This window comes from Vigna unguiculata, chromosome 8 (assembly GCF_037176805.1).
Source record: "Vigna unguiculata cultivar grain cowpea cultivar isolate G323 ecotype 2 chromosome 8, ASM3717680v1, whole genome shotgun sequence".
Classification (NCBI taxonomy): domain Eukaryota; kingdom Viridiplantae; phylum Streptophyta; class Magnoliopsida; order Fabales; family Fabaceae; genus Vigna; species Vigna unguiculata.
In genome coordinates this window covers 41,716,841-41,737,202 of record NC_140799.1, presented here as the reverse complement: position 1 = coordinate 41,737,202, position 20,362 = coordinate 41,716,841, and the positions used below count along the sequence as shown (strand labels likewise).

The 20,362-nt window shown below is 30.4% G+C and overlaps 3 protein-coding genes across 3 annotated transcripts; all 3 read right to left on the bottom strand.

The window, feature by feature from the left end:
• Window positions 1–4,546: 4,546 nt before the first annotated feature.
• On the bottom strand, window positions 4,547–8,409 carry LOC114193728 (Phototropic-responsive NPH3 family protein). Its single transcript, XM_028083638.2, has 4 exons — window positions 7,724–8,409; window positions 7,556–7,625; window positions 6,312–7,463; window positions 4,547–5,970 (listed from the first exon to the last, which is right to left on the bottom strand). The coding sequence occupies exons 1-4, from the start codon at window positions 7,816–7,818 to the stop codon at window positions 5,278–5,280; spliced, it is 2,010 nt and encodes a 669-aa protein (XP_027939439.1). The 5' UTR covers window positions 7,819–8,409; the 3' UTR covers window positions 4,547–5,277.
• A 4,002-nt stretch (window positions 8,410–12,411) lies between these two features.
• On the bottom strand, window positions 12,412–14,083 carry LOC114193968 (putative serine/threonine-protein kinase WNK11). Its single transcript, XM_028083980.2, has 3 exons — window positions 13,921–14,083; window positions 13,182–13,706; window positions 12,412–12,988 (listed from the first exon to the last, which is right to left on the bottom strand). The coding sequence occupies exons 2-3, from the start codon at window positions 13,683–13,685 to the stop codon at window positions 12,599–12,601; spliced, it is 894 nt and encodes a 297-aa protein (XP_027939781.1). The 5' UTR covers window positions 13,686–13,706; window positions 13,921–14,083; the 3' UTR covers window positions 12,412–12,598.
• Window positions 14,084–15,395: 1,312 nt separating this feature from the next.
• LOC114194607 (DGCR14-like protein) lies at window positions 15,396–17,207 on the bottom strand. The gene has a single exon (XM_028084944.2). The coding sequence runs from the start codon at window positions 17,041–17,043 to the stop codon at window positions 15,538–15,540; it is 1,506 nt and encodes a 501-aa protein (XP_027940745.1). The 5' UTR covers window positions 17,044–17,207; the 3' UTR covers window positions 15,396–15,537.
• Window positions 17,208–20,362: the final 3,155 nt, after the last annotated feature.

Below are 20,362 nucleotides of genomic sequence, written 5' to 3'. Positions count from 1 at the left end.
CGAGATGTGGTATGACCATTATATAGGGCCTCTGCAAATGAAGGATGATGATTTTCTTTCTTTCTGTTTTTTTTTTTTAAATCCCTGTTTATTATTTATTTTCCCAGTTTTATTTCAAGAAATTAGTGAAGAGTAAAAATGGGAATCTTGTATTTTTATTTTTTTTTCACTTCATCGTCTTTGAATAAAATAATATTTTAAATTATAAGAAAATTTGCTCAAGTAATTTGTGAGATAGTTTTTCTTTAGTCTGACTGCTTTTTGAATTTATATAATTGATGATTGACTAAATAAATCTGTCTGTATTAGTAGATACCTTTTTAATATTAATATACTGTTGATAATTTTTTTAATTTATTTATCTCCACATTGGATTACAATTTTAAAAGACTATTTAATGTTTAAAAAAATTGAAATTGTAATCAAGATTTTATAGCTTGAATTTTAAAGTCATTTCAATTTATATAAAAGATTTGAAATTGCCCATATAATTATAGTTCTTATAATTAACTTTATAAAAATTGAAATAACAAATTTGATCATTTGAAAGTTAAACAAACCCATACAACAAAACCACATAATCTTTAACTTAAAAATAATTAAACTGATACTACATTTTAATCTCTAACAACTACTTATACATTTTTCTTTGTTCTTTCCTTTATTATTTTGTCTTGAATACTCATTTGAATTACTAATAAAGTGATTTCGTAGTAATAGCTATCATATTAATAAAGAAATCAATTTAACAAGAATACCGAATACCTATCATAAATAATAATAGAAATTTTCATTTTTTTTTAAATTCCATAATAAGAGTAATTGCAAAGTCAATAAAAAAAATACACACAATATAAGTCCATTAAAAAAGAGAAAAAAGAGAGGAAACAATTAGATAAAAATATTAGGGTTCTAAACAGCCTAGCCCGACTTTTTTTAGGCCCAAAATAGACATATATATCCCTTATAGAAATGTTGAAAAGAAAACTTTTTTCTAGTTTTAATGTTATATTTTTTAAATTTATTATATATATATATATATATATATATATATTAAAAACACACTTAATTACATAAATATTATCTAAACGATCGATAAATATATTTAATAAAATAAATTAAAATAACTATTATCTAAAATATTTTATTATAATGAATAATTAAAAAAAAATTATATTATTGTATCTTTAAGTAATATAATATAGAGAATTTAATTTTTTTAATATTATTTTTTAATTTAAAAAATAGGTTGACAGATTGGTGTGTCTGTCTGTCTCCAGTCTGTCAATTTAGTGAATCAAGGTAAAACAGACTAAAATACTAATGATTTATTGTATTAATGAAATAAATGATAAAAATATTTATTTATATTTAAGATATAGACAATATTACACAACAATAAAAGATTAAAAATTATAAAATATGAACTGAGTTATCTGAAATAAATCTATATATAATTCATTTTACACTTTTCATAACAGAGTGTGAATAGTCTTACATGATCCCCTTACATTGTTGTAGGTGGCTAATTTTGTGTTTAAGAATTTTTTGTTAGTGTTAAATATGTTTTTCATCGTCAAACTATTTAAAAAAAATGGTGTTTCATCTTTAAATTAAATTATATACTATATTGTTCATGTATGTTCATGTATGATGGGTTCTTTTAGAAATGATGTTCAATTGAAAGAGAATAAGCCAATGAGACCTTAACTCAATTGACACTACCTACAATAAAAAACCTTAAACAATAGATTTGTACCAAATACAAGACTTTAATTCATAGTTGAATCTCAACAATGCACCTAATGAAAGTCATGGAAAACTTCATCTCCAACAAACATAAAGTGTTTTTCTAGTAAAAAATTTCTCAATAAACTATAATATAACTTTTTAAACAGGTTGGCAGGCTGGTCCATACTACTTATCTTTAGTCTGTCAATTGAGCATATCAAGGCAAAACAACCTAAAATATTAATGATTTATTATATTGATGAAATAAATGATAAAAATATTTATTTATATTCAAGATATAGACAATATTACACAATAATAAAAAGGTTAAAAAATTATAAAATATGAACTGGGTTATTTGAAATAAGTCTATATGTAACTCATTTTATATTTTTCACAGCAGAGTGCGAGTAGTCTTACTTGATCCCCTTACATTGTTATAGATAGTTAATCTTTGTGTATGAATTTTGTTTAGTGTTAGGTATGTTTTTCATCATCTATTTTAAAAATTGGTGTCTCGTCTCTAAATTAAATTATATATTATATCTTTTATGTATGATAGGTCTTTCGATCAAAGATATTCAATTGAGAGACACTAGACCAATGAGACTTTAACACAATCACATAAAAAATTGACATTATTTTCAATAAAAAAAAAACTAAAACAATATATTTAAACTCAATATAAAACTTAAACTCATAATTAAATTTCAATGCACCGATAAAATTCATCTAAAAAAACTTCATCTCCAAACAAGATAAAGTGTTTTTCTAATAAAAATTTCTCAACAAACTATAATATAACTTTTATATATACAGTTTGACAGAGGATGTTTGACATTACTAATAAGAAGATAATAAGTAAGTATATCATTTAATTTAAAGCAAAATCTTTTAAAATAATAAAGGAAAAGCATATTTTCACAAAAGTATTGGAAAAAAATGAATTTCCCTCGTTGTAGTAAAGAAATGCATTTAATTAATTAATTGGAAAATAAATATGAATAGTGAAGATTAAACATTTTTGTTGGCTTTGGTGGACATACGTAAAGAATGGAATATAATAAATAAAAAAATAAAATTAAAATATGTAATATCCTTCGGATAAATCGGCCGTACTTTAAAATTCGATCTGTAAACCTTATCTAACATTCCATTCAGTATTAACATTTGTGACTTTGGTTTGCCTTAGTTTTTTTATTTAAAAGCTGTAAGGCCTATGTATGAACAGTTAAACATGCAATAAATTTTAATTTTAATATAAAATATCAACTAAATCAGACTAATATTTTATCATTTAAGCTGTATTGATTTTAACAGATTTTAATATTGCAAAATTTGTAAATATTTATTCGTTAAAAATTTCTTAAATATTTTATAATAAAATAATATATTATATTTTTTTTATATTTATTGTCATATTCATGATTTTTATTTATTTATTATAATTATAAAAACTTAAACAGTCTAATAATTTAAAATTATAATAAGTTTACTATCATATTTTGATAAGCATAAATATATTAATTATAATTCAACAAATATATATATATATATATATATATATATATATATATATATATATATTTGTCAAAAATATTAATTAATTATTAATTAGTTTTAAACATAATAACAGGTAAAGCTTATAGAAAAACATACTATCATTTATATTATGTATAATTTAAATATATTATCATTTTAATTCTAAAGATTAAAGCACATTTTATTATTTTTATGAAGAAAATAAGTTATAACGATTCGATATTATCATTATAATCAATTTTATTAATAAAAAATACTTAGTAAATTAGATACTAATTTATAAATTAAAAATTATTAATAATTAAATTAGTTTTAAAAAATATAATTAGTTTCTAAATTGGTAATCAGACAATTGTTTAACAAATCTTAAAAGAGTTATTGTAGTTTAAAAAGATTTTTAAGTTTGAGGACCACATATATAAACTTGGAATAAAGATAAATTTCAATCTCATGTTAAATTTAAATAACTAAAAACATATTTAGTCTTTTAATTTTTATTGAACGGTGACAAAAGTAAATGCGAATATTAAATAATATAATTTAATATACATATATAATTTTATAAAAATGGTATATATATATATATGGCAGTTAATTTTAAGTTGGGAATTATTAAATTATTTTAAAGTAAAGATCAATCACTCGTTTTATTAAATAAATAAAAAAAATTGAAAAGGTCATAAGAACGTTCCCTTGCAATTGTCTTGTTGACTTTGTTGTAATATGAACGGATTATATTTTTTTCTGGTGTGATGAAAAGATGATAAATATTCATTTCATATTGGTAAATTAATGACATGTGCATGCAGGATTTTTTGTTTCAAAGGATAGTGAGTTGCAGTGATGAAATAAACGGTGTCCATCAATTCAGATTATCATATTTGTAGGGTGGACATAACATGCAAGCAGATCACAAACACACAGAATATAAGAATATATTGGACACAAAAGAAACTGAGAATACCTTAAAGCGAGAAAAACTCTAAAAAGTACACAGCATTAAAAAAATATGCAGAATGTAACTTTTAGTTGTGTGATGCCTGCGTTTTCGGTTCAATCATGAAGCTTGCAAGGTGGAACAATGAAAGGAATTATTCTTTCAAAACTTACAATTCTCATAAGGGTCTAATAAATTGGTTTGGCCAAATATGTGAGAAACTTGAAAGTACACACTATGAATGAAGTTCGGTGTTGTTAACTTTTTGGTTATAATGTAGTAATGCACCGTTTCATAAGTATATTTCTAACTCGTTGGTATCGAATCTGTCTGTGATTCTTATCAGAAAAACTCACAAAATGTTACAATGATTTTTCCAACATCAATCACTGTGACATAACTAAATGTTATGGTTTTGACATGTGTGTGATTAAACCATTGAGAAGAAGCTTTGGCACAGTGCTTCACATTTTTGCCACTGTTGATACTGTAACTACGTTGACAGGCAGTAATGAATTATGAAGAAAACGTGTTTTCTTTACTTTGGGGAAGACAAAAAGACAGACAAAACTGATTAGTGGGTTGATGTCTACATGGCTGTCAGTGTCAACCACCATCACTATGTCATTGTCCAATATGCAAATCATGCAACGAAACTGCAAGTATTGTGGAATCTCACATGGCCTAGTTACCTTAATATTTTTATTTATTATAGATATAATGGTGGAGTTTCTTCCTGATCCTGTCATGTCAAGTTAAACCAGGAGTGTTCTATACTCATATGACAAACTGAACTCCAATCATTTTGTCAACTCTTCAGAGTTTAATATCTATAATCTTATCCTTTGTGATTTTGATGATATACGTAATAGTCTATTGAATTGCAATTAACACTTTCATTGTTTAGTTCTCTTTCTGTCTTTCTCTCACTCCCTCTTTTCCTTTTTGCTTGTTATTTTCAATCAAATTTGAGAAAAGGAAAAAGAGAATCGAGTATGTATCCAACTCTTCATTGTTTTTTCTTATCCACATTCAAAGACATGAACAGTAAAGTGCACATGCTACATTTACTTGGACAATTGACTAGGAGTTCCCGGTTTTCTCTTCAGTTTTCTACTTCCAAACAAAGTTATGCGGTGAAAGATCTTGAGCAACCTGCTGGCATACCTTCTTTGTGAAGCAAAATTTACAGAACTGATGCAACTAGTCGCTTGTCCAATGGGGTTCCTCCTTTTGCTCAGTGATCGAGTTTCTAATCCACACGGCTTTATCTTCTGGCTTTTTGCCAAATTTGGTTCTGCTTTTGCCACAATGTTGTGCAATTGAAGGCTTTTTTTCAAGGACATGAGTTCTTGTTCTAGACTTTGAATCCTGAAGCTTGTGGACTCATATTCAGTGGTTGAAAACTTGAAATTCTGCATCACATTGTCTTTCTGCAGCAGGAAGCTCAAGGGCCTGCTACTGAGCTCAGGTTTATCAGTGTATGGACTCTCTACTGGGTTCTGACTTGCAGAATATGGACACCTAGAACTTGATAAGCTTCCTGACATGTCTCCACATTGTGCATATCTAAATGAATCTGAGCATTCTTTGAAGGCTTTGTGTGTGTTCAGTTGTTGAAGAAAAAGTGCTTGAACAATTAGACGTAGAGGCATCAACTCGTTTTGAACAGCTTCAATGCACGCCTCTTGTGATAACCTTTGACAGTCTAGATACTTGCACACTGCTCCCTTATCATCTTCGGATATACCCTGATGTGTCTACAGTGAAAAAGCTAAATGTGTTAAAGCTGAAATTGTTTATTCTTTGTTCATGATTTCATTTTGTTTTTGGCCTAAGATGGGTAATGAGCTATGACTAACTTCCCAAGCCTGCAAATAGTATTTGCTTATCATTTCTCCTTTTCTAAGGATCATTCAGTTATACCACATGGTAGAGTTCTTAACATTCATTACAATGTTCTTCCTAAACAGAAAGTGATATTGGCATTAGAACATGTGTTATGAACTAGGCAATGTATTTTGAAGACTCGGCAGAGGAACACCACCAAAAACTCAAAAATTTAGTAAAGAATCCGAATTCATGGTGAAAGCTTGCTTACCTTGAGAAAGCTGTTGGTTGTTTTGTAAAGTGGGTAATGATTCTGTCTATAAGATGATGGCACCCTTTCGATGAGTTCCATGAATCTCTTTGGTTCCATATCTGGATCTGCTGCAACATTGAACAGATATGCATCCCACAGTTCTGCAACCCTGAAATTGCTAGCTTCTGGGGCATGGTTTACATTTGAGTTAGATGCTACATATGCTGAAATTATGCTTTCCATAGTCTCCAACTCCATGCTAGAGGACTTTAACTCAGCTCCACTTTCAGGAACAAGAAAATCCTCCACTTGGGAGAAATGCAGAAGTGATGTAATCTGTTCTTGTAACTTGGCCTTGCTTTCAGTTCTCAAACCCAACTCAAGAGACCTAGAAAGCAAAGCAAAATAAAACCCCACTGGAATCACTTTCCTAGCCTTATCACCCACCGGAAGAAGATCAACAACACCTTGTAGAATCACTGAAGGTTTGCTATTCACGCCACCTTCCTCAATCTCATCACAGGAACTCTCCCAAAATTGGCGTGCCTTTTTAGAGAGCACCCATTTATTTGCATAGAAAACAATGATTGGACTCACATACTTCTCCTTCATTCCCTGTTTCCTCAAAGATCCTATAACCCTTTTGAAAAAGTCAAAGGGTAGAGCAATGAGATCCCTCATCCACAGGTCTTGGCTCACAACATCCTTCATTATTTCACAGCTCCAAGCTTGTGAAGCCAACTCCTCCACTGTCACAACTGGGGTGTCTCTTCTTCTTTCTGGATCAAGCACCTCCATGCATGCCATGAAGGCAAGAGATTCAATGCAGCGACTCACTATTAACAGATATTCAGACCAAGGAAGCAGCATCTGGCACCTCTGAAGCGCAATGAGGGTGTCATCCCAACTCTGCAACACCACTTGATTGAGATAAAGATCAAACCTTTCACAAAGGTTGCCCGAACAATGATCTTCTGTCATTTCAAGAAACTCTGCTGCACACCTCAGTGCCACAACATTAAAAGGGTCGATCAATGTTGAGGATCCATAAATGAACATGGCTATCATCTCAAAGGTTTCTGGTCCTCCAGGGAATGTTTCCGGAAGCTCAACCTCAGATGTATCGGTCAAATGCTTCTTGAAGTATCCACTCTTCGAAGTCAAAGGAAACTGCAACAACAAACACAACATGCAAATGAATAACCAAGGTAGTTAGCTATTTGAAACATTGTTGGATTCCATTCCAATTCAGTGAAACATACTTTATGCAGGTTGAAGATCTTGTCTTTAACTCGAACACGGACAGAAACAGGTAAACCGGTCTGTTGGCTCCTGTGACAAAAAATCGAACTGCATGAGACAAACTTCAGACATATAACAACACGTGGAAATGGAATGATCCATGATGTGTATATACATATATGTCTTACCATGTGATGACCTTGATCTTGAGCAAGGCTCCAATGTTAGGAGAAGAGAAAGGACTTGAAGAAACAGAACAATCTTTTGGACTCACAACCTCCATGTTACTGACAAAAACTACACAAAAACATCTGATTGTGAATCCTTAAATTATCTGTTGAGGAACTGGAGCAGCAGCAGCGTTGAGATGTTAAGGAAATAAAAGCAGTGGAGATGAATGAAAGTGAGATTTGAGGAGTTTGTCTCGAACACATTCTTGCAAGAATGTACTATATTATTCAGCTTGGTGCAGTCAAAGTCAACATGCACACGAGTGGAACTTAGAAATCCAAATTTTAAGGCTTCAAAAACGTTCTTGGATGTTGAGAACTTGAATTCTTGTGCTGCAACTTGGTGGCCTCGGCCAATAGAATATGGTGACTTTTCATGCATCCTAACATCATAAACTTGCACTTCAAGTTTATGTATGTATACAACCATAAATTAACTCAAATCAGATAAAATATTTAGGACACAGATTAACTGAATGAAATTGGTAGTTTCTGATACAGGGTAACTATGTTAGAAATTTAGAAGACAGTATTAGAATAGTATTGCCTATGTATGCAATCACTACGAAAAAAAAAACAGTACTTTGTAATTTTATCTAATATTATTTTAGCATAATGAACAGAAAAATCCAATGGGGTAGAACTTTTGAGGGTGGATTGTCTTTGTCAACATGAGGCCTTAATTGATGCATTTGGGAAAATGATGGAGGAAACAGTTTACACAAGTTACGTTGGATTTGGTTTAGGTTTGATAAAGAAGGTACAAATGGGTTTATTGGGAAAAAGAAATGTAGGGGTATGAAATAAATGAGGAAGAAAATGATTGGATTAAAAAAAGGGAAAGGGATGAAGATGGTTAAGTGCATGTCAAGTTTTGTGGTTCCTTTTTGTGGCTTTGGTAACGCCCAAGACGGCACGGCTACTCAAAATTCGGGTGCATGCTTCGGTTTTTGAGTTTACCTTGCTTTCAACCCTCCCAATATTATACCTTTTCACAAAATTTCACATCATTTTGGGCTTTGCATTTAGTCATAGTGTAGTTATTTCTTAGTTTAGTTTAAACTAAACATGCAATATTCAAATGACACGAGGTACTATAACCTTTTGGGGTTCTCACAACTGGGACTATAAATTCTGCACACTATGTGCTTGCTTTATGTTCAGAATGATGAAACTTGTATATGACTATTAATTGATCAACTAATAACAAAAATTTGATTTGTGTTTTGTTATGAGGTTAAAGGAGATTGTGACTTGTACCATGTTAAACTTTTCTCTCAGTTGTCGTTGATGATCACTGTGTATTTTGTTGGTGTGATTTCGACATCATTCTAATTTGACAACATAGCTGCAAGTCATACATTTGATTTTGTTTTGTATTATTTCTCACTAGCTGTAAATGCTAATACATAATTGCCAACTTGAGTGGGTGTTAGAATTAATGTTAAGATCATGGATTAGTTTCAAACTATATAAGTTTCAAACTCGCTTTTAATAAAGTTTTTTCCTAAGTTAGAAAGTAAACTCCAATCAACAAGTGTTAAAGGTATAACTATATCATAATTTGTTAACTATACAATTATTTTATTGATCATTTTCCTATTTGTTAATGAGTGGCTTGTATTGAAAAGTGGTTCTTGCATGTGTGTGATTCTTATGGTGTTTTTAATATAATTGAGTCTTACATCAAAGAGGTTGGCAAGCTAATCCCATAGAAATTTGATGAAGTTGTATCTTGGTTTTTTATTCTTAGAAATGAAGCAATCATTTACCAAACTTATTCATTTATATGCACAACTAGAATTTTTAATTAATATTTCACACCTCTTCTCTCTATATATATATAGACTTTGAGTGCAACCCTGATTTCGTAAAAGTATATATATAGCTGTTATCTTTTTCTCCTCTATTCTTGTAATTTGAACTCTGTGTTTGGGAATTTTCAAGAGTTGTTCCTTTGCAACTCTTTGCACGTGATTTTAATATATATTTTGAATTTTTTTTATGTATGATAAGAGTGATAACTCTCTATTTTTTACATAAAGACACACATATAGTTGCCTATCATTTTTGCAGCTCGTAAATATCTAAGTCATTACTAATATGATGATACCAAGATGTTAATTTGTCTCGGCCACAAGGTTTGACCAGGAACTATATGGGTCGGATCAAAAATATTTATATGAAAAAAAGTCCATGAAATCAAAACACAAACAAAAGAGTCATGTCCATCCATAGATTTTTTTAAAAAAAGTAAAAACTTATTTAAAATAAAAATGCTAAAATATTTTTAATAAATTATACACATGAAGAACATTTATTTTATTTAAGTTTGGTGTTATTTCAATCTCAAGTTGATCTAGATGGGTCTAAGTTAGGCTAGACAAGATAGGTCTAGACTCAAGACATGTTGAGCCAAGTTAAGTATGAGTTAGGACAACAAGATAGGTCAGATTGAATCTAGGTTATACCAAGTCTAATTTTGGATAGGTTAGAACAAGTTAGTATAAGCTTGGCTCATGTTGGACCAAGTTGGGTTGGACTCATATTGGCTAATGGGTTGGATCCATGTTGATCAAGTCAAGTCTAATATATATATATATATATATATATATATATATATATATATATATATATATATATATAAATCAAGTCGAGTTTGATAGAGACAAAGTCTATCTGGGTCAATCCTTAGTTAGTATGAACCAGTTGAGTCGGACCAAGTCAAGTTAATTAAGCGGGGTTAGGTTAAGTCTACATCAAGGAAAGATTGATTAACAACATATTGTGCTTAGTTCAATCGATACCACGTTAATTGAGTCAAGTTGGGCGTAAATCAAACTAAGTCAAGTCATACGCACCTCAAGTTGAGTTGAGTAGATTCCATGTTGGTCAAGCATAAATAGGTCCACATCAAGCTAAGTCAAGTTTGACTTACCTCAGAGCTTATATAAGGTCAACTCAAATTAGAGCTACATCAACATTTGTAGTCTTAACATAAGTGTATGTTTTTAATGTCAATTGTTATTCTTTTTTTGATATCTAAGTTATGACAAATCGATTAAATATAATGAGTGTTAGTCTTCTACAAGTTTGTGAGTTGAGTTGATATTTATAATTTGCTAATTCGTTTTGACTAGTTAGTTACTTTTTTCAATTAAAGGATCAAATAAAAAATAGATTAGAAAATTAATTTTTTGTATTATGTTATTTGAAAGATACAAATATATAATATTATTACAACTTAAATTATCTGTACTTACAAATTACATTTCAATTATTAATTATAACAAGATAATTTTATATATATATATATATATATATATATATATATATATAATTTTATTAATTATGTTATGTATACATATCAGTTAATTAAAGACTTTTTTACATAATTAAATGTGATTTTAAAACTAAAAATACAATTATATAAAAAGTAAAATTAAAAAAAAAAATCTAACGAGCTAACATCTACTAGGATGGTCTAAGATTTCCGGCCCATCCCTCTTTTTCTAAATGGACCAACGATAAATCAGACGTGTTTTTTCCTACACCTCCATAAATTCTCTTTTACACTCCCTATATAAAGAAAATTCCACTTTTGCCTTTTCTAGGTTAAATATAATCGAAAACCATTTTTGATAGTAAATAATGATTTTCGAATTATACAACTTGGAAGGTACTTTTTTTCTTAATTTTTTTTACTGTACAATTTAAAAGTAAAAAATGATTTCTAAGTTCTAGATTACAAAATTCAAAAATTATTTTTGATTTTCGAATTATTCAATTCAAAGGGTTTCTTTTTTTTTTTTTAAGGAAGGCTTTTATTTAGACGTCATTTTTATTTTTTGAATTGACAATCTAAATGTTTTTTTTTTATTTTCGAATTATACAATAAAAACATGATTTTTTTATAAGGTGTAGAGGGGTACAAAGCTGCTTAAATAGTGTTATGCACTTTATTTTAACACAAAAGGAAGATCTGTTAGCAGGAGGGTATAGCCTATTCTTCTGATTCTACTTTCAATTAAAAGTTATTTGAATTAAATATAAAAGGTAAATACCAATTGATTTGATTGAGTTTTAATTATAAAAAAAACTAATAATTTTGCGATATAGTTTAAATTAGATTTTTATTTTACAAGTTGTTGATTAAAAATATCAACCCTCAAAAGTTATCTGATAAAGAGACTTATATATAATTTATCAGAGTTATTATCATATTCATCATTTTAATTTTCTTGCATATAAATAAATAAATACATAATCTTACTACTACCTTTCAAATTACTATATATTTATACGTATAAATACATTATACATACCATACAATAAAATTATGATTAACTATAAACATATAATATTATATTTAAATACAATAAGAAAAGTTCGATTAGGATGAATTAATTTTTAATTTTGAATCTGAAATTCAAATCAAACAATCTAGTTGAAGAAATAACAATTCCGTTTTCAATGTATGAGACCAGCATATAAATTTGATAATTGTCTGTTTATGATCCAAATGAGCTTGTAGGTACAGCTTAAGAAGTTAAAATTAGATTGACGCAACCCATTTTGTGAGACCCTCCTAACGATTTAAGTGTTGAAACAAATAAAAAAGAATATGGCAGAAACAAACGAGGGAATCCGCTGAAAAAACTACAACTGGGTTGATTGGTACTTTCAGTTCACTGAGGAAGTCCTGTACAATACAGATATAGTGAAACTGAAGCAGAAATGCATCTACTAAGCAACTATCAGAATGGAATACGAACATATACTTTGATTGGAAGTAAAAAGTTGTTGAATTGGACAAAAGGGTCTCAAACATTATCAAATTATTGGTGTTGATTCTTCATCGTTGTTGAGTTCATAAAAGAAAGGATCCTTAAGGAGATCTGTGGCTGAAGGTCTTGCCCTTGGTTGTGCAATGCATTTCTCAATGAATTCCTTCACCTCTGGTTCTGTGACTTTGCTCAAAGCCTGAGGCTTAATTCCCTTGGTGACCTTTTTGTAGATCTTCGCCACACTGTCACATTCGCTGTAGGGTATCTCCATTGTAACCATTTCAAGCAAACACATTCCAAAAGAGTATATGTCCACCATCTCAGTGTAATCCTCCTCATACAGCTCCGGTGCCATGTATTCAGGTGTTCCTAAAATTGAATGTGCAGCATGGTTCCGTCCCACTATTGCAGCCAATCCAAGATCACCAATTTTCACCTGCAAAAAGCCAAGATGAAAAACCAAGCTGTTCACATTAATTAAAACCAGTTAAATCAGGAAAAGTAAACCGCATTTTTTTCATTTAACCTGTGAAAGGAAAAGAACTGCATTCAAGTTTGGCATGGCTGTGTTTCATTCCTTGATATGATTTCAATAGCATGAGAACTAATAATAAGCAGAAGCAAATAACCTGGCCAATGTTGCCGTTAACGAAGATGTTGCTGCAATTGAGATCCCTGTGAATGATGCATGGGTCATGAGTGTGAAGATATTCCAACCCCTCAAGGACCTGTTTGGACCACTTCTTGAAAGCCTTAATGGAGACATGGCGGTGCTTCTTGCGGTAATCCCTGAGGTTGCCGGAAGTGCAAATCTCAGTGATGAAATTGATGTTGTGGCGTTCCTCATCCTTCCACACACTGTAACAGACGATGATGTACTTGTTGCTGAGCGTTCTGAGCAACTCAACCTCAGAATGAAGGCGATTGATGAGAACAGGGTCTTCGCTGAAATTCCTGAGCCGAACCTGATTCCACGCCACCTCAATTCCTTCCTCCTGATCAAAAGCTCTGTAAACCTTCTTCACAGCTCCACAACCGAGAAGATCGTTGTAACGCCCAAACCTTCCCGTCGGATCAACCTCCACAAACGCCTCCACTTCGGTGTCGCAACTGTTCGACTTCTCCGCAGGCATTTTCAGTCTCTCTCTCCCACACTAAACGAAACAAATTGAAAATTAATCATGAAAGTGGATCACCATTGCTTCAATAATTTTCAACAACCCTACTTTTTCGCCGTGTGTCTGTTCATTACATCATCAGCTACCTTACATACATTCTATTTTTCTTGGATTGTACAATTTCTGTTACTGCAATGCATGAAAATCAAAGTAGAAAATAGTGATTTTAAGCGCAAGTTGGAAAGGTTACCTTAACGAGAATTGAGAATGTGGAACCTGGAATTGAAACCCTGAATGGAAGTGTAGAGATTAAATAGCCGAGAGAAGATAGTGGTGGAATTTGTTAGAAGTGGAAACGAATGGATGAGGTGGCAATGCAGAGGTACACAAACACAATCCCCTTTCCATTTACAATTTTATTTTTTATTTGGTGCTTTTGAGATCCTTGCCATGACACAAAATCGTGATGAAGAGAATCACTGCATCTGGATTCTGAAGGTGTTTTCTTACATTCACGAGAAGAATGGGGAACACTGCTCTCACAACTAAAGTTTCAGGCGAAGCCCGTGCTCAAGTATACCTACAAATTACCAACACTACTTCATTATCTCACTCTTCCAATCTGTTTCCGAACATCATTACCTCACGATTCTTCCAAATTATCTGTTTTCAAATACCACTCGCTCTCTGCAAAGTGTAGAGTATCTACCGCTGTAAGCATCTTTTTTTTTTTTTTTTTCACGAGTTATGACACGCGGTGCATTATGGTTCTGAGAGGCTATATTGGGAAATTAGGTCAATTAGCTAAAAAATTGAATCAACGTATTCAGCAGCTAAATCACCTTGATGATGACATGCGTAATAGTCAAATGCTTCAATCTGAAATGTTTAGATCCATTGAATTTGTTGCCTTCGACGGCATCACATTTTTCATCATACATTCATATAATCTGCTGGCAAATATAATTGGTTCATCCGTACGGTATGCATTGGTGTAGCTTTTACTTCAAATTACAGAAGTTTTGAAAAAAATTAAAATTTGGTTTGGATTCCATTGCGCCAATTTCATTTCATTACTGACAAAAAATGCTCATCAATGAAACTTTTTTGACAGATTTATCAACTTAGTGAGTGATGAACAAATTACTGAAAAGATGGGTGAACAAGAAACTAACTTCATCAATGGAGATTATATTTTCAGGAAGGATAACCAGGGACAAGTCGATCATTTGATTAATGGAACACACCTCAGGCCTCTCCATGGCTTTCTTTGGTGCGATTGATTGTTTTTATTTATTTTAGAAAGTAAATGAAGTTGAAGAACTGAAAAGAGATTTGTACATTGCACATTCATCACACGCAGGCTCAAGTCTTGTACGATAATAACCATCATCTGATAATTACTCGAAAGGCTTATACCATAAAAATACTTATCAAACAGCCATTTACATCAGTTCATCAGTTTCATGTAAGATTTGGCTACATGGCAGGCAACTGCATAGATGCATGGAGAAACCAGAAAGAACCTACTTTAAGCAAAAAAGAGAGGTGAAGAAACTATTCAATAAAAACGAAACCAACCAAATAAACAAAAAAGTCAGACAGTAACATCGTAGTTAATCAAATATACAGCAGTGCGTTCTGAAGAACTTTTATCAAGAAGATTTTGCACATAGAAAACCAGTAATCGAAGAGTAATGCTATAACTAAGCTGAGGTTACAAAATTGAGTATGCAAAGTCTATATTATTCTCAGATTGTTCTTTCTCTCCAAATGTATACGGCAGTACAATAAACACATTATGAAGGGGGAGAAGGAACACCTAGAGCACGGTCATTTCATCACAGTTTTTAAATTTTACAACATATCACCAGGGAGGATTGGAGTCCTCTCTAACAGATGGAGACCTGGAAACCGTGCTCTCATCTCTACCAACCCTTGACACACTTCTACCAACAGTTCTAGGAGTAGACAAAGCAGGAGTAGAACCACGGTAACTTGCTCGAAGAGTTTCATCAACAGAAGACGAAGACTTGGCAAATGCATTCCTTACAAACTTCTGTGCAGCAGGAGACAGCATACGCATGCTTGGGCTAGCACTCCCTCCTCTAACCCGTGATGCCAATGGTGGCTTATGAAACATCTTTGACCTTTCCCTCAGCTTCCGTGCAGCCTCTCTTGAAAGAGCGTGTGCCTTAGCATCTCTCACTGGTGCAGAAGGAATCTTGTAATGAGGTCCATCAGCACTACCACCAATATCAAGCGGTGTATCCTCCTGGTCCAACCTCAATGGAGTCCCCTCAATTTCTCCCCAAGTGATGAAGGGGGATTCATCTACCCCCGGTGCAGGGGATGGTGTCTTAACATAGCTATAACCATTATCAGCTTTCTTCTCAGATTCCAAATAAAATGGATTCGGAGTCTTCCTCAAATCCTCCAAATCATACTTCTGTAACTTATCCCCGTCTCTAAGAGACATAGGAGCTGGTGTAGCACCAGCAACAGGCGTATAAAGAACCTCCACAGTTCCATCATCTTTCGGCCTAGAATCCATCATTTTACCATGAAACCTTGTGTTCCCACGATTGATCTCTTTCGTGGCAGCTTTAATTCTAACAGCCATCTCCTCCTCAGTCAAGGGAACCTCACCCCGATCAGCGGGATGATACATCAACAAATTCTTGGCAGTGTAATTCCACCCTTCAAGAGTACTCGGAGGCTGATAAGAGGTTCCATATCCATCAGTAATTCTATCCCTCTTCACATCCTCAATACCCTTCACATCCTCGTTCAAATACCCAAACTTCTCTTTCCTCTTCCTATTCACTTTCTCTAAAATCTTGGAAAAGCTTTGATTATCCTCACTAGTATACCTCCTAAGAAATTGATCAAGACCAAGGGAAGTATCAACTCCACCGTCGTTACTCTCCCCCTCTTTAACCTCCGGGATTAAACGAGGCGTTTGTGGGGGCTTTCCGTCAAACTCATCCAAAGGTGTGAAATTTCTAACGAACGTGGAACCGGGTGTGTGGGAGGCGGTTCTAGAAGTATCGTTGGGATTGGTTACCTTTGATGCGCCGGCGCGGCGTTCGAGGATCTTCAATTGAGCCTCGCGAATCACGACGGGGTCGCCGGTTTTTATGGCTTCGAGCCAGTCGAGGCGGTCCCTGAGCTTCGAGATGTCGGGGAAGTAGTCGCGCTCGATGATCTTCTCCAACGCCTCCACGTAAGTGTCCTCGTCCAGAACCCTAGAGTTCTTCGCACTCGACGACGACAACGATGTTGAATCATTAGGGTTTTGCACCGACACCTGCGAAATCGAAGGAGAAGGCGACGACAAGTGCAGCGGCGAGTGCCCTGGGGATTGAAGCATTCTGCTGAGGGTAAAGTTGCGATTGATTGAAGGAATTTGTGATTGCAAGTTCAAAAATTGAAGCTTTTAGGGTTAGGATTTGATGGTATTGGGTATAGAAGATGATTTTCTGGTTCAATACAGAGACGAAGCTATAAGGGAACTTCGAACAAATTTCCAAAGCGCGTTTTCGTTTTTGGAACACATTAATCGATATTTATCTTTTCAATATTCACAACAAAAATCTTAGTTTTAATCTTTATCATAAATAATTTTAAATTGATTTTAATATCCAAAATTATATTTATCATAATATAAATATATTATCTATTATCAAAAGTGACCAAAGGTGAATTAAAATTAAGCAGCTTAAAATTTTTGAAGATTATTTTAGAAAAAAAGTAAACATATCTTGATGATGATTTGGTCCACATCTTATTATCATAAAATTTTCATTTATTGTATTGGTTTTGTTATCTAAATTATTTGCCAACATATAATTTAGACTTAACCAGTGATGATTTGGTACAATAATAAAAAAATTCACTAACAAAATTATAAGAGATATCAAAGTTAAATGGTACAAAATACAATTAAATCTATGTTGTGTAAGTTTTTTTATAATAAAAGCATAAGAATTGGCATAAAAATTATCTTTAAATTCATTGTAGAAAACACGCGGAATTATTTCGATGGAATAGATAAAAGATAATTTTATTGATAAATTGACAACTATTTTTAAATTAATAGAAAATATTTAATTATAGATTATATTAACCGGTGTTTTAAAGATATTGATAAAATTGTATGAAAATTTATAATTAATTGTGATATTAAATGAATTATCACTTAATAATAATTATTGTTGTTTTTTTTTTTTGTTTAGAGGATAAAAATGATCATAATTATTTAAAACTAAAAATTATGTTTAATATTTTATTTGATGCAAATTATAAAAGAATTAAAAAAATAATAACATAATTATATTTTAATATTGTTAGGAGTTAAAATATAATTAAATATAAAAGATTAAATTATATAAAATAAAAAAAATTAGTATTAAATATTAAAAATTTACAAAAAATAAAATAAAATATAAATTAAATAATAAAATAACTAGATTTTCGTTACTAAAAATTTTAAAGTGATTTATTTTTCAAAATTTATAGATAGTATATTTCAAAGCTTTCGAATCTTTACATCTCAACATTCATTAAAATAATCTTCAAGTCTTAAAGAGATTTTTTTTTCTTATTTTCTTGTAAATATTTTAGGAATTTCAAAGTGTTTATTTTGTGTCAGGAAAATATAACTTAGAATTTCAAAAGGTTTTTTTTTTTATATAAAATCTATTATATTTATAATTAATTATTCTAATTTTTAATATAAAAGTGATGAAATTATGCATCTGACCTTTGTATAAAAACAATGGTTAACATTCGCTTTCAAATATTTATTATTAAAAAAATTAAAATAGATATTGACTTGAAGTAGAGAATGATTGTACAACGTTTTCTCACAGGATAAAATTAATTAATTAAAGTTTTAATATTTCCAATAACTCTTTTACTGTTGTTACTGTTGTTACTAAGATTAAAGAAAGAATAACTTCATAAATTTTTATTTTAAAATGAAACTAACAAGACAATATTATCTAACTTCTTTAATTAATATTAAAAGAAATTTGGAATAGATTTTGACTTGAAGTAAAAAGTGATTATATAACGTTTGATCTGTCTGTTCTGAACACAATAAAAATTGTTATTAATTAATTAGTTTTAATATTTCTAATAACTCTTTTATTATTGTTACCATGGTTAAAGAAAGAGTAACTTCGTAAATTTTTATTTTTAGAATGAAACTAAGGTAATGAGACATATATTACACATGAATGAGTTAAAACAAAACGAGTTAATGCAACAAAAACAATAAAAAGTGGATGTTTTCTTCTTTTACTCCCATAATTTCTATGTACACTCTGAAGAGTTTTAAAAGAGTCATCCTAATGGTATCGAATAATCTTTTTGGAATTTACGAAACCATATTTCAGAACAAAATTTTAGAACATAAATAATTTTTAAAATAAATTTTTATCAGTAAATATATATATATATATATATATATATATATGTGTGTGTGTGTGAACATTCATTTTTATAACTTTTGTTTTAGTGGACATAATTCTATATCTATTTTATCTTTTACTAGCATAAACACATAAGTTATAAGTATAATTACACATTTTTAAAATATAAATGATGTTATATTAATAAAAATATACATAATATTATATTAGTAAGTGATGATATTGTAATATATAAAATAAATTTATATTTATTGAAAACAAAGTGAGATAAATGGAGAAAATATGAGGAAGTAATTGTTGATGGATAGAGAGAAGATAGATACTTTTAAAAAACATGTAAAAGTAAATGTTAATTTTTAAAATTTTTAAAAATAATTATATTATAAATGGTCAAATTTAAATCAAGAAATATTGACACAAAATAAAAAAAAAATCATATATAGAAAAAAGAAGGAGAGAAGATAAACATTTTTATAGAAAAATGTAAAAAGTAACTATTAATTTTTAAAAATTAAAAAAATAAATATATTGTGAAAAGTAAAATTGGAGTTATGAAATATAAACACAGAAGAGGTAACCCTCTTTATTTATAACGATAATTTTTATATTTTATAAATATTTTTAATTTACTTTTACAACCGTTTTTTGTCATTATTTTATTATACACAATTCTTTACCAACTTTACTCTTTATTAATATGTTCTTTTTATTATTTTATCTTTTAATTTTTGTAAATCCGTTTTTTGAACTCAATTAAAATTTTCTAATATAAAATTTTTATATATTTTTTGTCATGATAAAAAAGTAAATACAAATATATTTAATCATGTGTTTCAACTTATTATAAGAAAATAATGTGTACATGCATAAAAGATGTTTTAAGTAACATTTATTATTATCATCACTTGCGAACCAATATGTACCCAAGATGGGTAGACACACTTCTTGGTTTTGTTAAAATTATTATTAAATATGTGAAAAAAAAATTATTTTATCTTTTCTAATTTTTTATATTTGTCATTCTTAATTCCTTACTTTTATTTTAAAATGGATCTGGATTAAAACTCAAATAATTTCTAATTGTCATCATTGACTTAAGGTCTTAGATTTGCGACCGATTATCATTATTATTGTTAATAGATAAACAATATGAAATTACTATAGTGGAAATATATTTGTTTTAGTTTTATGCAATTTAAGAATAAGGTATATGGAATGCAATTGATAAAGAATGATCATGTTATTATTCAACTT

Excerpts from the sequence above, each read along its gene's own strand:
- LOC114193728 (XM_028083638.2), bottom strand. The coding sequence starts at position 7,818 with ATGGAGGTTGTGAGTCCAAAAGATTGTTCTGTTTCTTCAAGTCCTTTC. Across the intron at positions 7,626-7,723 it reads AAGATCAAGGTCATCACATG|GAGCCAACAGACCGGTTTAC; the intron begins GTAAGACATATA and ends TTTTTGTCACAG. Across the intron at positions 7,464-7,555 it reads AGATCTTCAACCTGCATAAA|TTTCCTTTGACTTCGAAGAG; the intron begins GTATGTTTCACT and ends TTGTTGTTGCAG.
- LOC114193968 (XM_028083980.2), bottom strand. The coding sequence starts at position 13,685 with ATGCCTGCGGAGAAGTCGAACAGTTGCGACACCGAAGTGGAGGCGTTT. Across the intron at positions 12,989-13,181 it reads TTAACGGCAACATTGGCCAG|GTGAAAATTGGTGATCTTGG; the intron begins GTTATTTGCTTC and ends GGCTTTTTGCAG.
- LOC114194607 (XM_028084944.2), bottom strand. The coding sequence starts at position 17,043 with ATGCTTCAATCCCCAGGGCACTCGCCGCTGCACTTGTCGTCGCCTTCT.